Source organism: Podarcis muralis, chromosome 14, assembly GCF_964188315.1.
Source record: "Podarcis muralis chromosome 14, rPodMur119.hap1.1, whole genome shotgun sequence".
NCBI lineage: Eukaryota > Metazoa > Chordata > Lepidosauria > Squamata > Lacertidae > Podarcis > Podarcis muralis.
The window spans coordinates 44,297,755-44,314,580 of record NC_135668.1 but is presented as its reverse complement, the minus strand read 5'-3'; the positions used below and the strand labels follow the sequence as shown (position 1 = coordinate 44,314,580).

At 44.5% G+C, this 16,826-nt stretch overlaps 1 protein-coding gene across 9 annotated transcripts in view; it reads left to right on the top strand.

Moving 5' to 3' along the window:
- TRRAP (transformation/transcription domain associated protein) overlaps nucleotides 1-16,826 on the top strand; it is a 166,116-nt gene that overhangs the window by 109,877 nt on the left and 39,413 nt on the right. For all 9 annotated transcript variants that reach the window (XM_077918588.1, XM_077918587.1, XM_077918586.1 and 6 more), the window contains 5 exons: nucleotides 3,002-3,203; nucleotides 6,272-6,436; nucleotides 9,883-9,973; nucleotides 11,879-12,078; nucleotides 13,500-13,761. In XM_077918588.1, the coding sequence (XP_077774714.1) occupies nucleotides 3,002-3,203; nucleotides 6,272-6,436; nucleotides 9,883-9,973; nucleotides 11,879-12,078; nucleotides 13,500-13,761 (920 nt within the window). The remainder of the gene's footprint in view (nucleotides 1-3,001; nucleotides 3,204-6,271; nucleotides 6,437-9,882; nucleotides 9,974-11,878; nucleotides 12,079-13,499; nucleotides 13,762-16,826) is intronic.

The following is a 16,826-nucleotide window of genomic DNA, read 5'->3' as shown; positions in this document are numbered from 1 at the left end:
TATTTGTTTTAGTTCATAAAATTTATACACCACTTGATCATAAAAACCCCTCAAAGCGGTGTACAAAAAGATAACAGTAAAGTCAAGAAAAATTCACAAACCTACTTTAAAACATAACGAAAGCTAAAACACTAAAGCAATAAAATCACCTCAACTTTCTAAGCGTCTAGGTGGCAGGTGTTTTTAGCAAGGAGCTGAAAAGAGTACAGTGAAGGCTCCTGCTTGATCTCAATAGGCAGGGAGTTCCATAGTGTACACATTAAATGATTGAGTTCTTACAAATGCGGAACGTGTATTATGTGGCACCTGTAGCAGTGTCTGTGGAAGTGGGCTCATGTGGGATGAGATGATCTAAAATAAATGGTAAATGCTAAAATAAATGGTAAATGGGGGTTCTCTGCCCTCTCTCTTTGGCAGCCCCCACCAGGCCTGTAATCTGATAGAGATGGAAGAGATCGCAACTAGAAGTTAAAGTGAGGTAGTTACTTTTGAGAGAGGGGCTTAGGACCATCCTTTTGCACTGGGAACCCCGGGACCAATCAACCTTTTAAACCCATTCCAAACAACGTAATCCTAGATATATGTTCAGTTCGAAGCAAGTCTCATTGAATTCAGTGCGTCTTACTCCCATACTCCCCAAATCCCACATTTCTCTTAAGGTTTAGCACCAAATGACCCACCCCGGACAGCGAAGGCAAAGAAAAGGGATAAAAACTCACTCAGACACGTGACCCTTCATGGGGCTTTTCACACTGCTTCTCTCTATTGGCACTTGTTTCCCCAATGCCATTAACCAATGGCACTTGGCGTCACCACGGCAACCAGAGGAGCAGGACCCAGATAGCGTCCATTATGTTCATTTCAACATGAAGGGGGGAGGGCAAAGAGAGGGAAGGAGGGAGGGGGAAAGTGAAAGCGTCTCTGAAATTCCAATATAAAAAATGGAAGCCTGTAGAACATTGGCAAAGCTTGTGACAACGATTTAGTGGTGGCACTGTGGGTTAAACCACAGAGTCTAGGACTTGCCGATCAGAAGGTTGGCGGTTCGAATCCCCGCAACGGGGTGAGCTCCTGTTGCTCAGTCCCTGCTCCTGCCCACTTAGCAGTTCGAAAACACATCAAAGTGCAAGTAGATAAATAGGTACCGCTCCAGCGGGATGGTAAACGGTGTTTCCATGCGCTGCTCTGGTTTGCCAGAAGCGGCTAAGTCATGCTGGCCACATGACCTGGAAGCGCAGCAACCCCAGAGTCGGCCACGACTGGACCTAATGGTCAGGGGTCCCTTTACCTTTACCTATAGTAGAGAGAGATAGACTACCAGTCTTCAGCTGGTGGATCGGGGCCTACAAGTGGCTCACAGTCTGACCCAAGATGGGCCACACCAGTTGTACAACTCTTGCTTTTCGAAACTATTCCAAACGGGGGAGAAGGAGAGGCTAGGTTTAGGGTACCTCTACATCTGTTCAGCAGTAGTTTGACTGTCAGCCGTTCTGCGCAAACAGATTTTCAGACTCCCTCCAGATTGAACTTGATGCACTGCGCCACTTCGCATGCTGAGAATGCCGGAGAAGCTGTTCGTTGGCACTCTGCTGTAGCCACTTCAGAGGCGGAAAATCAATGTGCTTTTGAAATGTATACCGCCTAGCTTCACAATCGCTTACGGCAGAAGGAATCACTGTCCTCTCTCCGGAGGAAATCTAGAGAGAATTTTAAATAGGGGAAAGGTAATTAATTTAGCAAGGAAGCACAATGTGCTCCTTTTGAACAGCCGCAAGTGCGCCTTTAGAAGGTTTCTCCATCAAGACGGCCGGGCTGAATAATTTACACTGCTTATCTGCCATCAAGGACTTTCAAGTGCCAACTTTACCTATCCTCTTGTCAAAAACGTGGTTCCTGTACAGTGTCGGAACTGGCGCTCCCAGTTTCATGTTTTCAAGCTACGTGCCAAAAATCGTTCTTTATTACCCTTTCCCAGCTATCGACTGAACTGGGACCCAAAGGTCACTTGCGCAGCCCCTCTTCTTCCCACTTGGCCTGCAAGGCAAAAGGAATAAAAGAGAGTCATCAGGGGTGTCAGTGATAGATAACCTGAGAGGCGAGGGAGAAAGGAAGTCTAAAGACAAATCCTGTTGTTAGCAGTAGAAAGCCGTAATAAGGCAAGCCATTTATCAGCCTTTTCCTTCAGTAATAAGTTGCCGCGCCGCACAGCCTAGGACACGAAAAACTGTTAGCAAAAAATAAAGTGGCTGAGTAATACCCAGGCTAATTAGCTGTTTAATAAGCTATTTGACAGATAAGGTTATTTTCCATTTGCCATGTTTTTCTCCTGCTCCCATCAATTTTTTTATTGCTGCAGGCTGTTACTCCAGGTTATGTGGTCCAAACTTAAGTAAAACTGAGAGCAGCTTCTGACACTTGTGCTGACGCAAAGGAACAGGAAGTGCTGACGCCTTGTGCTTCCTGTTTCTTTGCATTGTCATAATGTCTGAAGTAGGTTTCTTGTGTCTTTCCCCAGAAGGGAGCTGTGGATTTGTGCAGTTTCTCAGCGGAGGGGGGAGTTGCAATAGATCTATGTTGGGCTTTAGGCTGAGGAATAGGAAAAATGAATTCATCCAGCAGACACATAATTTGGGTGGGGAATTTGCACTGGCTTCCTCTCGCCTCTAGGATATAAAGTACAGCTACTTCCTTTCCCCACGTTATTATAAATCAGCCATTGCCAACCCGGTGCCCTCCAAATGTTTGGACTATAGCTGCTATTCACTGGCTGGGGCTGATGGCAGCTGTCATCCAAAACATCCGGTGGGGAGCAGGTTGGTGAAACCTGTTACAAAGCAACACATGGATATTTTTATTTTTAGTATGGAAAACTCCAGACGTTTCTAAGAACCGTCTTGATTGTTTTATTTACGGATTCTGCTGTTGCATTCCATTCTCTCTTTGTTGTTCCTTGCGCTTGTTAAACTTCATCAAATATCCTGCCCCATCATGTTTCCCCCAGGTCCGAGGAAGCAAACAAAGCCTTCTCTGCAGCTGTGCAGATGCACGACGTTCTAGTGAAGGCCTGGGCGATGTGGGGGGACTACTTGGAAAATATATTTGTGAAGGAGCGTCAGCTGCATCTCGGGGTCTCGGCCATCACTTGCTACCTGCATGCCTGTCGCCATCAGAATGAGAGCAAGTCCAGGAAGTACTTGGCAAAGGTGAGGCCCTTTCCATCTGGCCTAGGGGGCGAGGCCCAGACTCACCAGCCCTACTATGTTATATATATATTCTGTAGCTGACCTTTGTAATGTCTCATTCTGAAATCTTTAAGATAATATTTTAGTTTTCTGTTATGTTGCTTTGACTATATACTCTATATTTGACTTACTTCAGATTGTTTTATTTATGTTTTATTGATTTAATATGCTGTAAACTGCGGGTGGCGCTGTGGGTTAAACCACAGAGCCTAGGACTTGCCGATCAGAAGGTCGGCGGTTCGAATCCCCGCAACGGGGTGAGCTCCCGTTGCTCGGTCCCTGCTCCTGCCAACCTAGCAGTTTGAAAGCACGTCAAAGTGCAAGTAGATAAATAGGTACCGCTCCGGCGGGAAGGTAAACAGTGTTTCCGTGCGCTGCTCTGGTTCGCCAGAAGCAGCTTAGTCATGCTGGCCACATGACCCAGAAGCTGTACGCCGGCTCCCTCAGCCAATAAAGCGAGATGAGCGCCGCAACCCCAGAGTCGGCCATGACTGGACCTAATGGTCAGGGGTCCCTTTACCTTTACCTGTAAACTGCTTTGAGATTTTTCTTAAAAAGATAAAGCAGTATAGAAATTTAAAAAATAAAATAAATACCGTGAATGCAGAGGTGTTTGTGTATGTGGCTTATAAGAGGAGCTCCGGCGTTTCTGCCTGACATACAGATTATACCGTTGGGAATGGGCTGTTGTGACAAGGATGCTGATACGGCGCACAATTCATATGTTTTAAACACAGACTCAAGGCTTCAGCAGATGTTGGTGCACATAAGCATTAAACGGCAGACACGTCGTCGGAGGAAGTCAACATGCACACTAGCTGTGTGGACAGTGGGCTTTTGCACTCTAGCACAGTTCACCAGAGTTCAGGGAAACGAAAAATGGGGTGTTGTTCTCTTGCCTTCTTTTTTTTTCATTTTGAGGATAGTCATCCTTGAAGACGGGTGCACAACAGGCGTTGCCAGCTTTCCTGATCCTTTCCCAAGGCCATCTATCATGGCAAAGACATGGTCTCCACAACCAATTGGCAATTAGCCAGAGCTGACTTAGGTTGGGGGATGGAGAGGTGAAACTACCCATAGCCATCAACTATCTGCTTTCAAGGAAAGCGGGGGAAATTCAATTGACTCAGATATTCTCCCCTGATACATAATGAACTACCCAGATGCTCCTGAGGCCACATTCCCCCTCCTCCATTACTATATTCCTACTTTAAGAACCCTGGATGTACACATCCAAATGACTGCAAACCTGGAACAGCTTCAGATTCAGTTTCCATGGTTCCCAGTACTTTTATTTTTATTTGAGGTCACTTCAGTGCTGCTTATTGCAGCGGATGGACTTCACCTCCAGGGACGTTCTCCATTGTCTCCAGAGACAGACGGATGCCAACATCAACAGCAATGTGTGTGTATATTGAGGAGTTGGAAGTTCAAACATGTGGTGTGCTCCAGTTTGAGGAAAGCTGGGTTATTGGGGGAGAGAGAGACTATATCAATTAGGAAAAGCTGGAGTTAGCAGCTGCTAAAGCAGGCTAATAGAAGGGTGTCTTTCTTTCTCAGTTCCCTCTAGAGCAGGGGTGGGCAATGGGGTGGTCTCCAGGAGTTGGACTTCAGCTCTCAGTTGTGGATAATGGGGGTCCAACAGCGTATAGAAGGCACGGTGTTGACCGCTTTTGGAATTTACTGGGAAAGGGGCCAAGTGGAAGTTGGGCTAGTTAGACGAAGAGCCTTGCTTTCTCCCTGCGCAAATTATAATATAGAAGTTGAATTTCTTGACATATCCAAAACTAGCCATATATCACAATCGTTATTGTGGCCCCGGTTTCAAAAAAATCTAAAGCGCACCCCAGAACATACCCAGTTCTATCTGCTGAAATGGAAGTTTAATAATGGATTATAGCTTCTAGCACCTGAGCTTCAGTTGAACTTCTGTTTAATCCAAAAGGTTCTAAAATGGATTTCTCCCCTAATCTTTGACAAATGACTACTATTGTGCCCTGTATTTAAGAGAGAGAGAGAGAGAGAGAGATTTGTTTGGGCAAGTTGCCAAACTAATTCAAATGTGAGTTCCTAAATGGCTCTTGCAGTCTTTCAATACTGCTTTCGTTTTAAATGTAAAGTCTGTATAAACGTGACCTGCTGGTTATCTAAAAATAAAGAAAATGTACTGTTTTTACCAAACTAGATTTGCATTTGTGTATTAATGGGCATTTTGGGGTAAACACATAACACTACACACTTTTAGCTGTGAAGCAGAACAGAGCTGATTTTAATCTTGCAGCTGTTGCACATTACATTTAATTCTGCCAGCTTACTTCTTTCCAAATATTACTATTTAGGGGATTTGACTTCATATTTTGCTTCGTTTTTGCATTTGTTAGTCACCTAATAACAATTCTCCAGCTTACAAAAATATCTTACAGATCTGACATTTATTGTCTCCAAAATAGTTTGGAAGCTATCCCATTGTTTGTTTGTTTATTCTTTTTATAGGCGAAGGTGGATTTCCCTGCCAGCATTTGGCATAATAATCATGACCTCTTTAACCCTTTTCAGACCTGTTCTACATCTTTCTGGACTGGAGCAAGATACAAAGGGCTTATCTCATAATAGAATTCAAGTTATTCCAGTGAAGATCGTCATATCACACTTTCTCTGATACCTGTTGCTCACTAGAGTGGTTTCCTGTTGAATGGAAAGGTCTTTCCCTTCATTTAGGACCTTGGAGACTGTTTACCTGGCTGCTGAAATAAAGTTTTAAGTTATGGATAGCTGAGATGCCTGCATTGCAGGGAGTTGGACTAGACAACCCTTGGGGTGCCTTCCAACTATTATTGCACCTAGCGTTAGTCCTACTCAGAGTAGATCCATTGAAATTAATGGTCGTGACAAAGGTGAGGGGGGTGGCAGCATGCAAAAACCAGAACTTAGCCTTTGCCCAAACTCTTTCCACGTGCGGGATATTGAAATGTCAACTACCCATTCTCCTATGAAAGGACTTCATTTTCATTTTTGCTCTTTTCTTTTAGGTCCTTTGGCTACTGAGCTTTGACGATGACAAGAACACGCTAGCAGATGCTGTTGACAAGTACTGCATTGGAGTCCCCCCTATCCAATGGCTGGCTTGGATTCCACAGCTGTTAACCTGTCTGGTTGGGTCAGAAGGGAAACTTCTGTTAAACCTTATTAGTCAGGTAGGGGGGTTTGCAATAATTCCTGATTCATTGTTTCTCATACTTTAGAAGTATAAGCGTTTTATTTATCCATTTTTTAAAGGTAAAACTGAAGGCAATATAATTGTGTTTTTAAAGGTCCCCACGCCCCGAAACTGTTACACTGTGTGTTGTGTATTTTCATATGTGGTGTTTAATGGGTTTAGTAACGATAAAATGGCATTGAATACCATGATTCCAGAAGGGATGCATATCTGTGAAAGGAATCACTACTTCAACTGCAGTCTTTAAATAGGGATATTTTTAATTGCGCATGAAGTCACTTGCAGATGATGAACCATACAAAATAGTGCTGAAACCTCAGATCAAATGGCAGATAACATGTAAGATTATTTATTTATTTTACTTACTTAAAATATTTGTATATCGCAGTGTCTTTGAAACAAATACTGACGTGGTTTACAGCAATCATAAATATATACATACAGTATGTGCATAAAAATAACCTCACATAAAAAATCTAAAATTGCAGATCATGAGCTGATTGCAGGATAAAGTTTTTCTTTTTTATTTATGATGTCCCATCTTTGGCGCAAAAGACTGAAAGCGGTTTGCCCAGAATTGGCTTTGTTAAATCCTTTTTTCTTTTTTTTCTTTTTGCAGGCAAAATGCAGATGCATGCTTTAAATCACTGTTAATTGCACCAAGACTTATTGTAACTAGGTATTGGAAATTCATGGAAGGAGCCTCTTTGATGAATTGGTATAACTAAGCTTTGGAAATTTAAGAAACTCTCCAATAAATTTAGAATGGCACAAGATATAAAACAAAAGGACTGCTTTACAATTGAGCAGCCTTCCTTCATTATGTACACAGGGAAGAATGACCATAAAAGACTTCATATATGCATTTTTGGTTGCTTTGATTACTTTTTATGTTATCCTTACTTCGCCAAACCTTTATTAGGCATTGCAGATATAGGCTACCATAAAACATCCATATATAAAAATTTAAAATATATGCAAATAAACAGCCATGTAAAAATACATAATAATGGGGATTTTCATTGGCATTTCTTCCTGCTAAATAGTGCCGCTCACCACTCTGAGAGATACCTTTGATTAAAAACTCAGCCACTCAGCTTCCAGATTATATTGCAGTTACTTCCGGGTTAATGTCAGACAGATAGAATCTGATATTTTCATTTTGTCGTGATGTTAGACTACCCCAAAAAGGGGATAGCATGTGTTTGCGTAGCTGGGGGGTGGACAAATTCCTACGCCCCACAAATAACCCAGATGAGCATTTTAAATAAAAGCACACATTCCACTCATGTAAAAACACGCTGATTCCTGGACCATCTGCGGTCCGGATTGAGAAGGTGATTGGGCCGGATCCAGCCCCCAGGCCTTAGTTTGCCTACCCATGGTGTAGGAGTAACGGACACCCACATACACACTGCAAAAAAGGAGGAGCAAAGTGTTTGGGAGCTCCTCACACGTGTGCAGTCCTGCTCATTTGTGCAGTCCTGGCAAGCTATAGTATGGCTTTCCATGCTGTGCAAATGGAGTCAAAGAGTGATTTGCTTTTGCAGACCGTCATCTCTGGTGCCGCTATAACAGCAATGGTGTTGGTATAGCACAAGCTAGGCTTTTATTTATCAGGAGTCTTTAAATATGTGAAATACAGAAACGAAATCCTCGCCATGATCAGACTGTTCCAGCTGTCATTACTGTACATTTTATGCTGATCTCAAATGGGCCATTACAGGCGGGAGTTAATTCATTGCAAACGTTTTAAAGTGACATTTCAGTTCCTTTGGAAGCAGGTGCGGTATATTTTTTGATGAAAAGGATGGCAAGAGGAACCTCCTGCCATATCTTATCGTCTGCCTTGCCTCATAGAATCTGGTCAGATATATTGTTCCTATCATTTAATAGATACCAAGATGTATAGATTTAAAGGCAAAAATGGCACATTAATGTGTGTTCACCGTTTCCCCCCCCCCCTCCTCTCCCCGGAGGAGTCATGAAACCTCTGCTTGGTGAAAGTGGTATCCCTTTACATTAAGTGGCTATTTTTCACCCAGTAGAGCAGCAGTTTTGTGAGATAAGGTTACGCTCTAATGGGCCCAGCTAACACATCGTGCTGGGTTCATTGGGAATTGTGGTCTTATTTAAAGACTAAATGCTGTCTTTCTGTGCCTCTCTCTTTTTATCTGCATCAGTAAGATCTTTTTAGTGCTCTGTATGCTATCTCATTATGCAGATGTCTGGCTTACAAAGTAATATGATAGAATCCTTGTCAGCTTCCCTTTATAACCCTTTCGGAGCGGCTTTTATATCAGATTGGGCGATGCCTTTATCAGGATCTGATCCCTACGTTTAGTTAGTTAGTTAGGTTTCTTACGTGTCCCTTTCACCTTAAAGGTCCCAGAGTGCGTTATAGCAATAAGATAGACATTTTATAAAACAGTTAAGGTCTGTAAACCAAAAAAAAGATAAAAAGCAGTTGCGTATACAGTGGTACCTCTGGTTACGAACTTAATTCATTCCAGAGGTTCCGTTCTTAACCTGAAACTGTTCTAAACCTGAGGTACAACTTTAGCTAATGGGGCGTCCCGCTGCTGCCGTGCCGCTGGAGCACAATTTCTGTTCTCATCCTGAGGTAAAGTTTTTAACCCGAGGTACTACTTCTGGGTTAGCAGAGCCTGTAACCTGAAGCGTTTGTAACCCAAGGTGTTTGTAACCCGAGGTACCACTGTATAAAGCAATTAAGATGGTTCCATATATGAAAATGCAAACATTTAAAAACAAATGTCCACATATAGAAACCCTTTCAAATAGTTCCCTGGGATAATAGCAGCATGGGATAAAGATCTCCTCTCAAGAGGATGATTTGTATAGACGAAGAACTTCAATATATAATTAAGAACAAAAACCCTGAGAGAGAGATAGAAAAAAAGAAGAAGCACAAAATGTCTAATTGTGCAGAGTGGACCAGCACACAAGGGGGGTAAGGTATGCTATTGCTGGTTTTAAATAACTCTTGCAATGATATATAGACCTTGGACACAATGGAGGATTATAAATTAGATGGACTTACGAAAAGCAGTTTAAAAGGTTACCCAAAGAACCCACGGAGGGGAGGAGGGAAGCCTTGAGATTCGGAAGAATCTTGTGTCGTCTTCTTTATTTGTGAATATGAGTGTGAATGAATTTGTAAAATCAAATAAAAGCTGTATTAAAAGATATGCTATTGCTCCCCACCACGTTCAGGACTTGCGTTGAAATATTGCCCAGACAGGCCCTTTATTTTTACCTGCTGTATATATCATTATTTTTAAAAATATTTTTGAGTAGTTATGCTTAGGCATCAATCAGTTGGCAGATCTGTTTGGATCACAGTATTTTTCATGAGGCCATTGAGAATTCACATGTGTTGTGTTTTTTTTAATGGCAAAATAGGTTGGGCGAGTCTATCCCCAGGCAGTCTACTTTCCTATTCGGACCCTCTACTTGACACTGAAGATAGAACAGCGGGAGCGCTACAAAAGTGGTAAGCAGCAGGCATACCATGATGTCCTTGGCCCTTTCTCAAGTTGGGCAATTTGCCTCAACTTTGCTTCTAGAGGCAGCTTCTTTGTTCAACCACCTTATGCTTACAAAATGTGTGTGTCAATAACCTGATAATAAAATGGACCCCAGTTAAGTCATAGGGTTTTTTGGGGGGAGGGGTTAAACAAATATATACATATGTACGTACTGATGATCAAGGGATGCAGGTGGCGCTGTGGTCTAAACCACTGAGCCTCTTGGACCTGCTGATCAGAAGATCAGCGGTTCGAATCCCTGAGACGGGGTGAGCTCCCGTTGCTCGGTCCCTGCTCCTGCCAACCTAGCAGTTCGAAAGCATGCCAGTGCAAGTAGATAAATAGGTACCGCTGTGGCGGGATGGTAAATGGTGTTTCCGTGCGCTCTGGCTTCCATCAACGGTGTTCCATTGAGCCAGAAGCGGTTTAGTCATGCTGGCCACATGACCCAGAAAGCTGTTTGTGGACAAACACTGGCTCCCTCGGCCTGAAAGTGAGATGAGCGCCGCAACCCCATAGTTGCCTTTGACTGGACATAACCATCCAGGGGTCCTTTACCTTTACTGATGATAACTTGAATTCCATATTTTAAAGTGTAATTGTATTGTGGATTGTTATTACTGTACCAGGATAGTATCTCAGGTCTGTAATCCCTCCTACCCCATTGTTAATTCATATCAGATCTCACAGATCCCAAATTCATTTTCCTTTCATTCAAAATGTCCTGGAGGTATAATAATAAAAGGCGCTCCAGATGCCTGTGGTTTTTTTTTTATATTAAAAAATGTGGCACCAACATGACAGCAGTGGCCGTGTTAAATTAGAGTTTCAGTATATTGGGGTCATCTACACCCCTGGCATCTAAGGTGCAGTGCTCCAGGAGGCTACAAAACTGTTGAATAGTGGCTCCCAAATGGTGGTCCACATACCCAAGGGGTCTGTGTCACCCTTCGCATAACAAAAACTACTATACAGATATCAAAATTTTCAAAAGTAAGGGGTACATGGCTTGGCTTTTGAAAAACGGGGGGTCCGCAATACTTAGCTAATTGGGAACCACTGCTATAGAATGATTGACAAACGCACACCCCTACTGTAGGAGAACATGTGGATTGTACAGTGGCATGAATTAGACTTTAAAACATTGCATAACTGACCCTTTAGTTCATTTCCATAACTCACCCTTTTATATTGTAAACTGCCCTGTGGTCCTCAGATGAAGGGCTGTATAGTAATAATAACAACAACAATAATATAGGAGCATGAAAATATCCTAAATGCCTAACAGGGTTAAAACAAATTGCTTCTAAGTGTTAGAGTCTGATAAGAATGATCAGAAATGCATAGCTTGTTTTTAAGTTTTAGGCTTTCTCCCCTTTTGCTAGACAGCATTTGGTTGCTGTGTAAAACAGATTATGATATTACAGTATTCTCTCTGGACAGTCTTTCTCGGAAATGACTGTTTCCTTGTGGCTAATGGTGACTTTGGAGCCCAGACATGTTGTGGGATTTTATGAATGGAAAGGCTACTCTGAACGTCTATTCTAGAAATACGTTTTAGCAGTTCCTGGCACACCAAAACCAAGCAGTTGGAGGGGAAGAAAGTGGAGGACTATAAAGCTATTTCTGTTTTCCAGCGTGGGTCTTCTATGAAATATTTTCTTTTTGTCAGCTTTATTGAAGTGGAAACAGGAAGTATTTGTTTGTAGCAGAAATTCTTGTAAACGTTTTGTGTTAATAATGTGCCTGTCGATGTAGTGGGATTGCAATTCCTTTTCTAATTTACAGAGAAATTGCAACTTATTTTTAAGGTTCTGGGGTGCTTTGTAGTGCTAATGGTGTTTTCTGGGAATTTTTCCATCCCCTGTAAGATTCCGGACAGCAGCAGCCAAGTTCAGTCGGAAACCAGTCCCATTCGGCTTCGGACCCTGGGCCAATCAGAGCCACAGCTCCCATGTGGCGTTGCAGCCGAATTATGCACATGCAGAGGGAATTGCACCCCACACTCCTCTCCTCTCTGGAAGGGATAGTGGATCAGATGGTCTGGTTCAGAGAAAACTGGCACGAAGAGGTATGTTTCTTCCGTTTAGAACTGGAATTTTTAAAACGTGTACAGGGGTCTCCCCACTTACGCCCGGTTTATGTTCCCAGGAATCCCTTGAAAAACTGTTTAAAAAACAAGTAGCACTGACCAGACAGGTGTCATTGGTGGCTCTTAGTCTTCCTCATTGTTAGAGGGTGATATGCAAAAGCTGCTGGGGTTGCAGTTGCAAAGGCTCCTGGGATTGCTAGCTGTTTTCCTGCTCTTTTCGGGCAATTTTTGCTCTTTCTGCAGTTTGAAATGGATTTATGTAATTATTTCCCGGGTTCCATATTAGATTGGGTGTTACGTGGTCATGTGCGAGCCAAACGCACGTAGGTGGGAAGAGGCCTGTATGTCACCATCCTCCTTCCCCCTGCTCCTGGTATTGAGATCGTTTCAAGCTTTTGCACCTTGCACACTGATTCAAGGGGGCTTGCATTTCTTGGGACTGACTTGGTGCTCTAGGCATTTGCCCAGCCTGGGCTCAGACACAGCCAAGGTGGCTTGTTGGGCAGAAGGCAGGGAGCCCAACAGCAAGTGTAGTCAGACCAAACAGGAAGCAGAGCCAGTTAATTTTAGTTTTGTCTCAATCTCCACCCTCTTGAGTTCTACAAGTGGCAACACTGGGACTCAGCAGCAGCAGGAGGAGGAACCTGACAGGTCGTGCTACCACCTAGGCTGGTTGTGAGTAGGAAGGCAGACGTGTGGACTTAATTATTATAATAATTTATTTATACCATATCCACCTGGCTGGGTTTCCCTAGCCACTCTTGGAAGAATAAAGGCTGAGGTTGGTGGGGCAGTGCCCCATTTGCCTTAATGGACAAGCCATCCCTGCCTCCCATTGACTTCTTCCTACCTTACTTCCCATTATTTAAGTATGTATATAGCACTTTGCAAGTAAAGCAGACCTTTCAAAGTTGTTTACCAGATGCTGAAAAGCGACAGCAGTTTCCGCGAAGGATTTGTGCAACCAAAGGGTGGAATATAGAACATTTCGGAAATAAATGTGTGTCTAAAATTGCTGTTTGGACTTCCTGACAAGCAAAAAGCAGTGCAGGAAGGTTGCCTATATGCAGACAGGTTTGCAAAAAGCTAGGAATTGCAACACGCTGGTAATGTGCCACATGTGTATTTATTTATTTTAAAGGGTTTTTATCCCACTTTTCAGGCACAAGGGCTCCTGGAGCATTTTTTTACAGATAAACCAACAAAATAACCCCAAGTCAGTCCCTGATCTCAGGATTGCAGTCTAGAATACATGACAGAAAAGCAAAGCCGGTTGGGGAGAGGAAGAGCAAAGTTCTTAGCACTGCTTTCTGTAGCTCAGAATGTTGCTGTACGGTGCCAAATGTGTACTTCATTATTTCCATTGAAAAAAGTGCTGTTTTTGTGTTTGATGGCATTAGGTCCTTCGACAGCTTCAGCAAGGCCTGGCAAAGTGCTACTCTGTCGCCTTTGAGAAGAGTGGAGCAGTTTCAGATGCCAAAATCACCCCCCACACGCTGAATTTTGTCAAGAAGTTGGTCAGCACCTTTGGTGTCGGTCTGGAGAACGTCTCCAATGTCTCCACCATGTTTTCCAGCGCTGCTTCGGAGTCGCTAGCGAGGAGAGCCCAGGCGACGGCTCAAGACCCTGTCTTCCAGAAACTGAAAGGGCAGTTCACAACAGGTATGTGATTTTTATACTGTTTGTGGTTAACTTTCACCCTACAGGTTGTGATCCAGACACTGAATGTTTTCTGCTCTGACTCATCTGGGAATAGTACTTTGGAGGTTTTTAAGCAGAGGTTGGATGATAATGATAATAATGATAATAATGATTATTTATTTATTTATTTATTTATAATGATAATTCATTTATTTATTTATACCCCATCCATCTGGCTGGGCTTCCCCAGCCACTTTGGGCGGCTTCCAACAAAATATTAAAATACAATAATGCATCAAACATTAAAAGCTTCCCTAAACAGGGCTGCCTTCAGATGTCTTCTAAAAGTCTGGTAGTTGTTGTTCTCTTTGACATCTGGTGGCTTGAGGGCGTTCCACAGGGCGGGTGCCACTACTGAGAAGGCCTAGTTCCCTGTAACTTGGCTTCTCGCAGTGAGGGAACCGCCAGAAGGCCCTCGGCGCTGGACCTCAGTGTCTGGGTAGAATGATGGGGGTGGAGACGCTCCTTCAGGTATACTGGACCAATGGATGTCCGTCAGTAAGGGATTCTTTAGTAGCTGTGATTGCTGCAGCTTGGGCTAGATGACCTGTGATGGGATGATGAGCTGCTTGTGCGTAAAATGCAAGTCCCTCAGAGTTTGATCAGGTTTTCAAACCTCTGCCTGTGACGGAGCCCCTCCGGCATGGCTGCGTCAATCGCTAGTAGAATCCGAAAGTGGTTGCTTTCGGAAACGTTTCCAACATAAAAGCTCTTTCACGGAAACACGTCTTCTGGACTCTCTGCGTGACAGTTTCCGGCGAGGCGTGGGTGTCCCTATAGGAGGTCCTGAGACCTCTCCACTGTTTTCGCTGGAAACGTCTCTGAGCCACCCCTCCGACTCACTTTCCCTGGAAGTTCCTGCTCGCCCCCTACTGGTTCCCTCTTCAGCTGCTCCGTCTCTTTCAACCTGAGGGAGCCTTTGCACCTCCTGTCCTTCCGATGGCAGTTCCCTGACATCCACCTCCCCTCCAGGGCCCCCTTCACCCCCTCCCGTCTCCTCCCCTCCGGGCTGGGAGGAAGTAAAACCCCTGAAAGAACCTTCCTCATCGTCCGAAGTTTCGAACACTTCCCTCCACCTGCTACTGTCCCTCGTCTCTCGATACTCCTCGTCTTCGGAGTCTATTCCCTCTTCCAACTCCGACTCCGTGAATCCTTCCATTTCCTGTTCCTCGTCGGTGGTGCCGAAGTACTCCCTCCTAAACCTTTCTACCGGCTGTGGTTTCCTAGGGAATCTTTGGTGGAACGTTTCTATTAAAACCTCGTCATTGACCTCCCCTGCAGTCACCCAGGTGTTTTCTGACTCCGGTTCCCCTTCCCACGCCACCAAATACTCTACCTGATTTCCCTTCCACCTGGAATCGAGGATTTCCGCTACATGGTTGCTGCGTTCCCTCTCTTCCAAGGCTGGTCCCCTGACGTGCTCCCCTTCACGTCCCCCCCTGTATGGTGACAGTAACGACCTGTGGAACACTGGGTGCAATTTCATGTGGTTGGGTAACCGGAGTTTGAAAGCCACCGGGTTGACCTGCTGAATGACCTCAAAGGGTCCCAATCTTCTGGGCCTCAATTTCTTACAACCCCCTTTGAACGGCAACCCTTGGGTTGACAGCCACACTTGATCCCCCACCCTTATGGTTTCACCTTCCCTTCTGTTCTTGTCTGCCTGCTTCTTATATTGTGCCTTGGCCCTTTCTAAGTTGAGCTGGAGCTGATGATGGATCGCTTCCATCTCTTCTACAAAATGTTCAGCCGCTGGAACGCTCCATCTCTCCCCTCCCTCCCCTGGAAATGCCCTGGGGTGACACCCGTAATTAGCCAAAAAGGGGCTCATCCCTGTGGACACATTCTCCGCATTATTGTAGGCAAATTCTGCCAGCGCCAACTTTTCGACCCAATCGTTCTCTCTGTCATTGACATAACACCTCAGATATTGTTGAAGAATGCCATTTGCTCTTTCCGCCTGCCCGTTGGTTTCAGGGTGCCGGGCCGTTGAAAAATTGACTTCCACGTGCAGCAAGCTCATGAGCTTCCTCCAGAACCTGGAAGTAAATTGTTTGCCGCGGTCTGAGATCACCCTCAAGGGAGCCCCGTGCAACCTAAAGATGTGTTCTACAAACAACTTCGCTGTTTCTTCCGCTGTGACTGCATGTGAGCATGCTACAAAGTGGCACATCTTTGTTAACAGGTCTACTACTACCATGATGGCTGTTTTCCCCTTGGACTTCGGCAGATCCGTCATAAAATCTATTGATACCGCTTCCCAAGGCCGTTCTGGTGTGGGTAATGGTTCTAATAACCCTGCCGGCGCCCGTCTTTCCCCTTTGGCTCGCTGACATTGGTCACACCCTCTTACATACTCCCTTACATCTTCCCTCACCTTGGGCCACCAGAATTCCCTGGTAACCAACCACATGGTCTTGTGTTGCCCAAAATGTCCCGCCGTGGGGCTATCGTGCAACTGCTTGAGTACTCTCCCCCTCAATTCACCTTCGGGTATATACAGTGCCCCTTTGTAATACAATGCCCCATTTCTTTCCTCAAAACCTTCGGGGCTCTCGCCCTCCCCCCTGAGTCCTCTGAGCTTATCCTGGGCATATTCATCATTTTCCGTTTCCTCTACCAGTTCTCGTTGCCCCACCAGCGCCGCCCCACACACCCAGCGGTCCTCAGGGATGACATGTCTCTCTTCAATCGCCCCCTCCCCCTCCCAATACTCTGGTTTGCGTGAGAGAGCGTCCGCCCTGACGTTTTCTGGACCTGGCACATAACAAATTTCAAAGTTGAATTTAGAGAATTCCTGTGCCCATCTCACTTGTCGTTGGTTGAGCACTCGAGCTGTTCTCCAATACTCTAAATTCTTGTGGTCGGTGCACACTTGCACCTTGTGTTGTGCCCCAATTAATAAATGTCTCCACCTCCGGAACGCTTCGTGAATGGCAAGTAGTTCCCTGTCATACACCGTGTAGTTCCTCTCGGATTTATTCAGCTTCCGCGAGAAGAAGGCACACGGTCTCCACTCTGACATA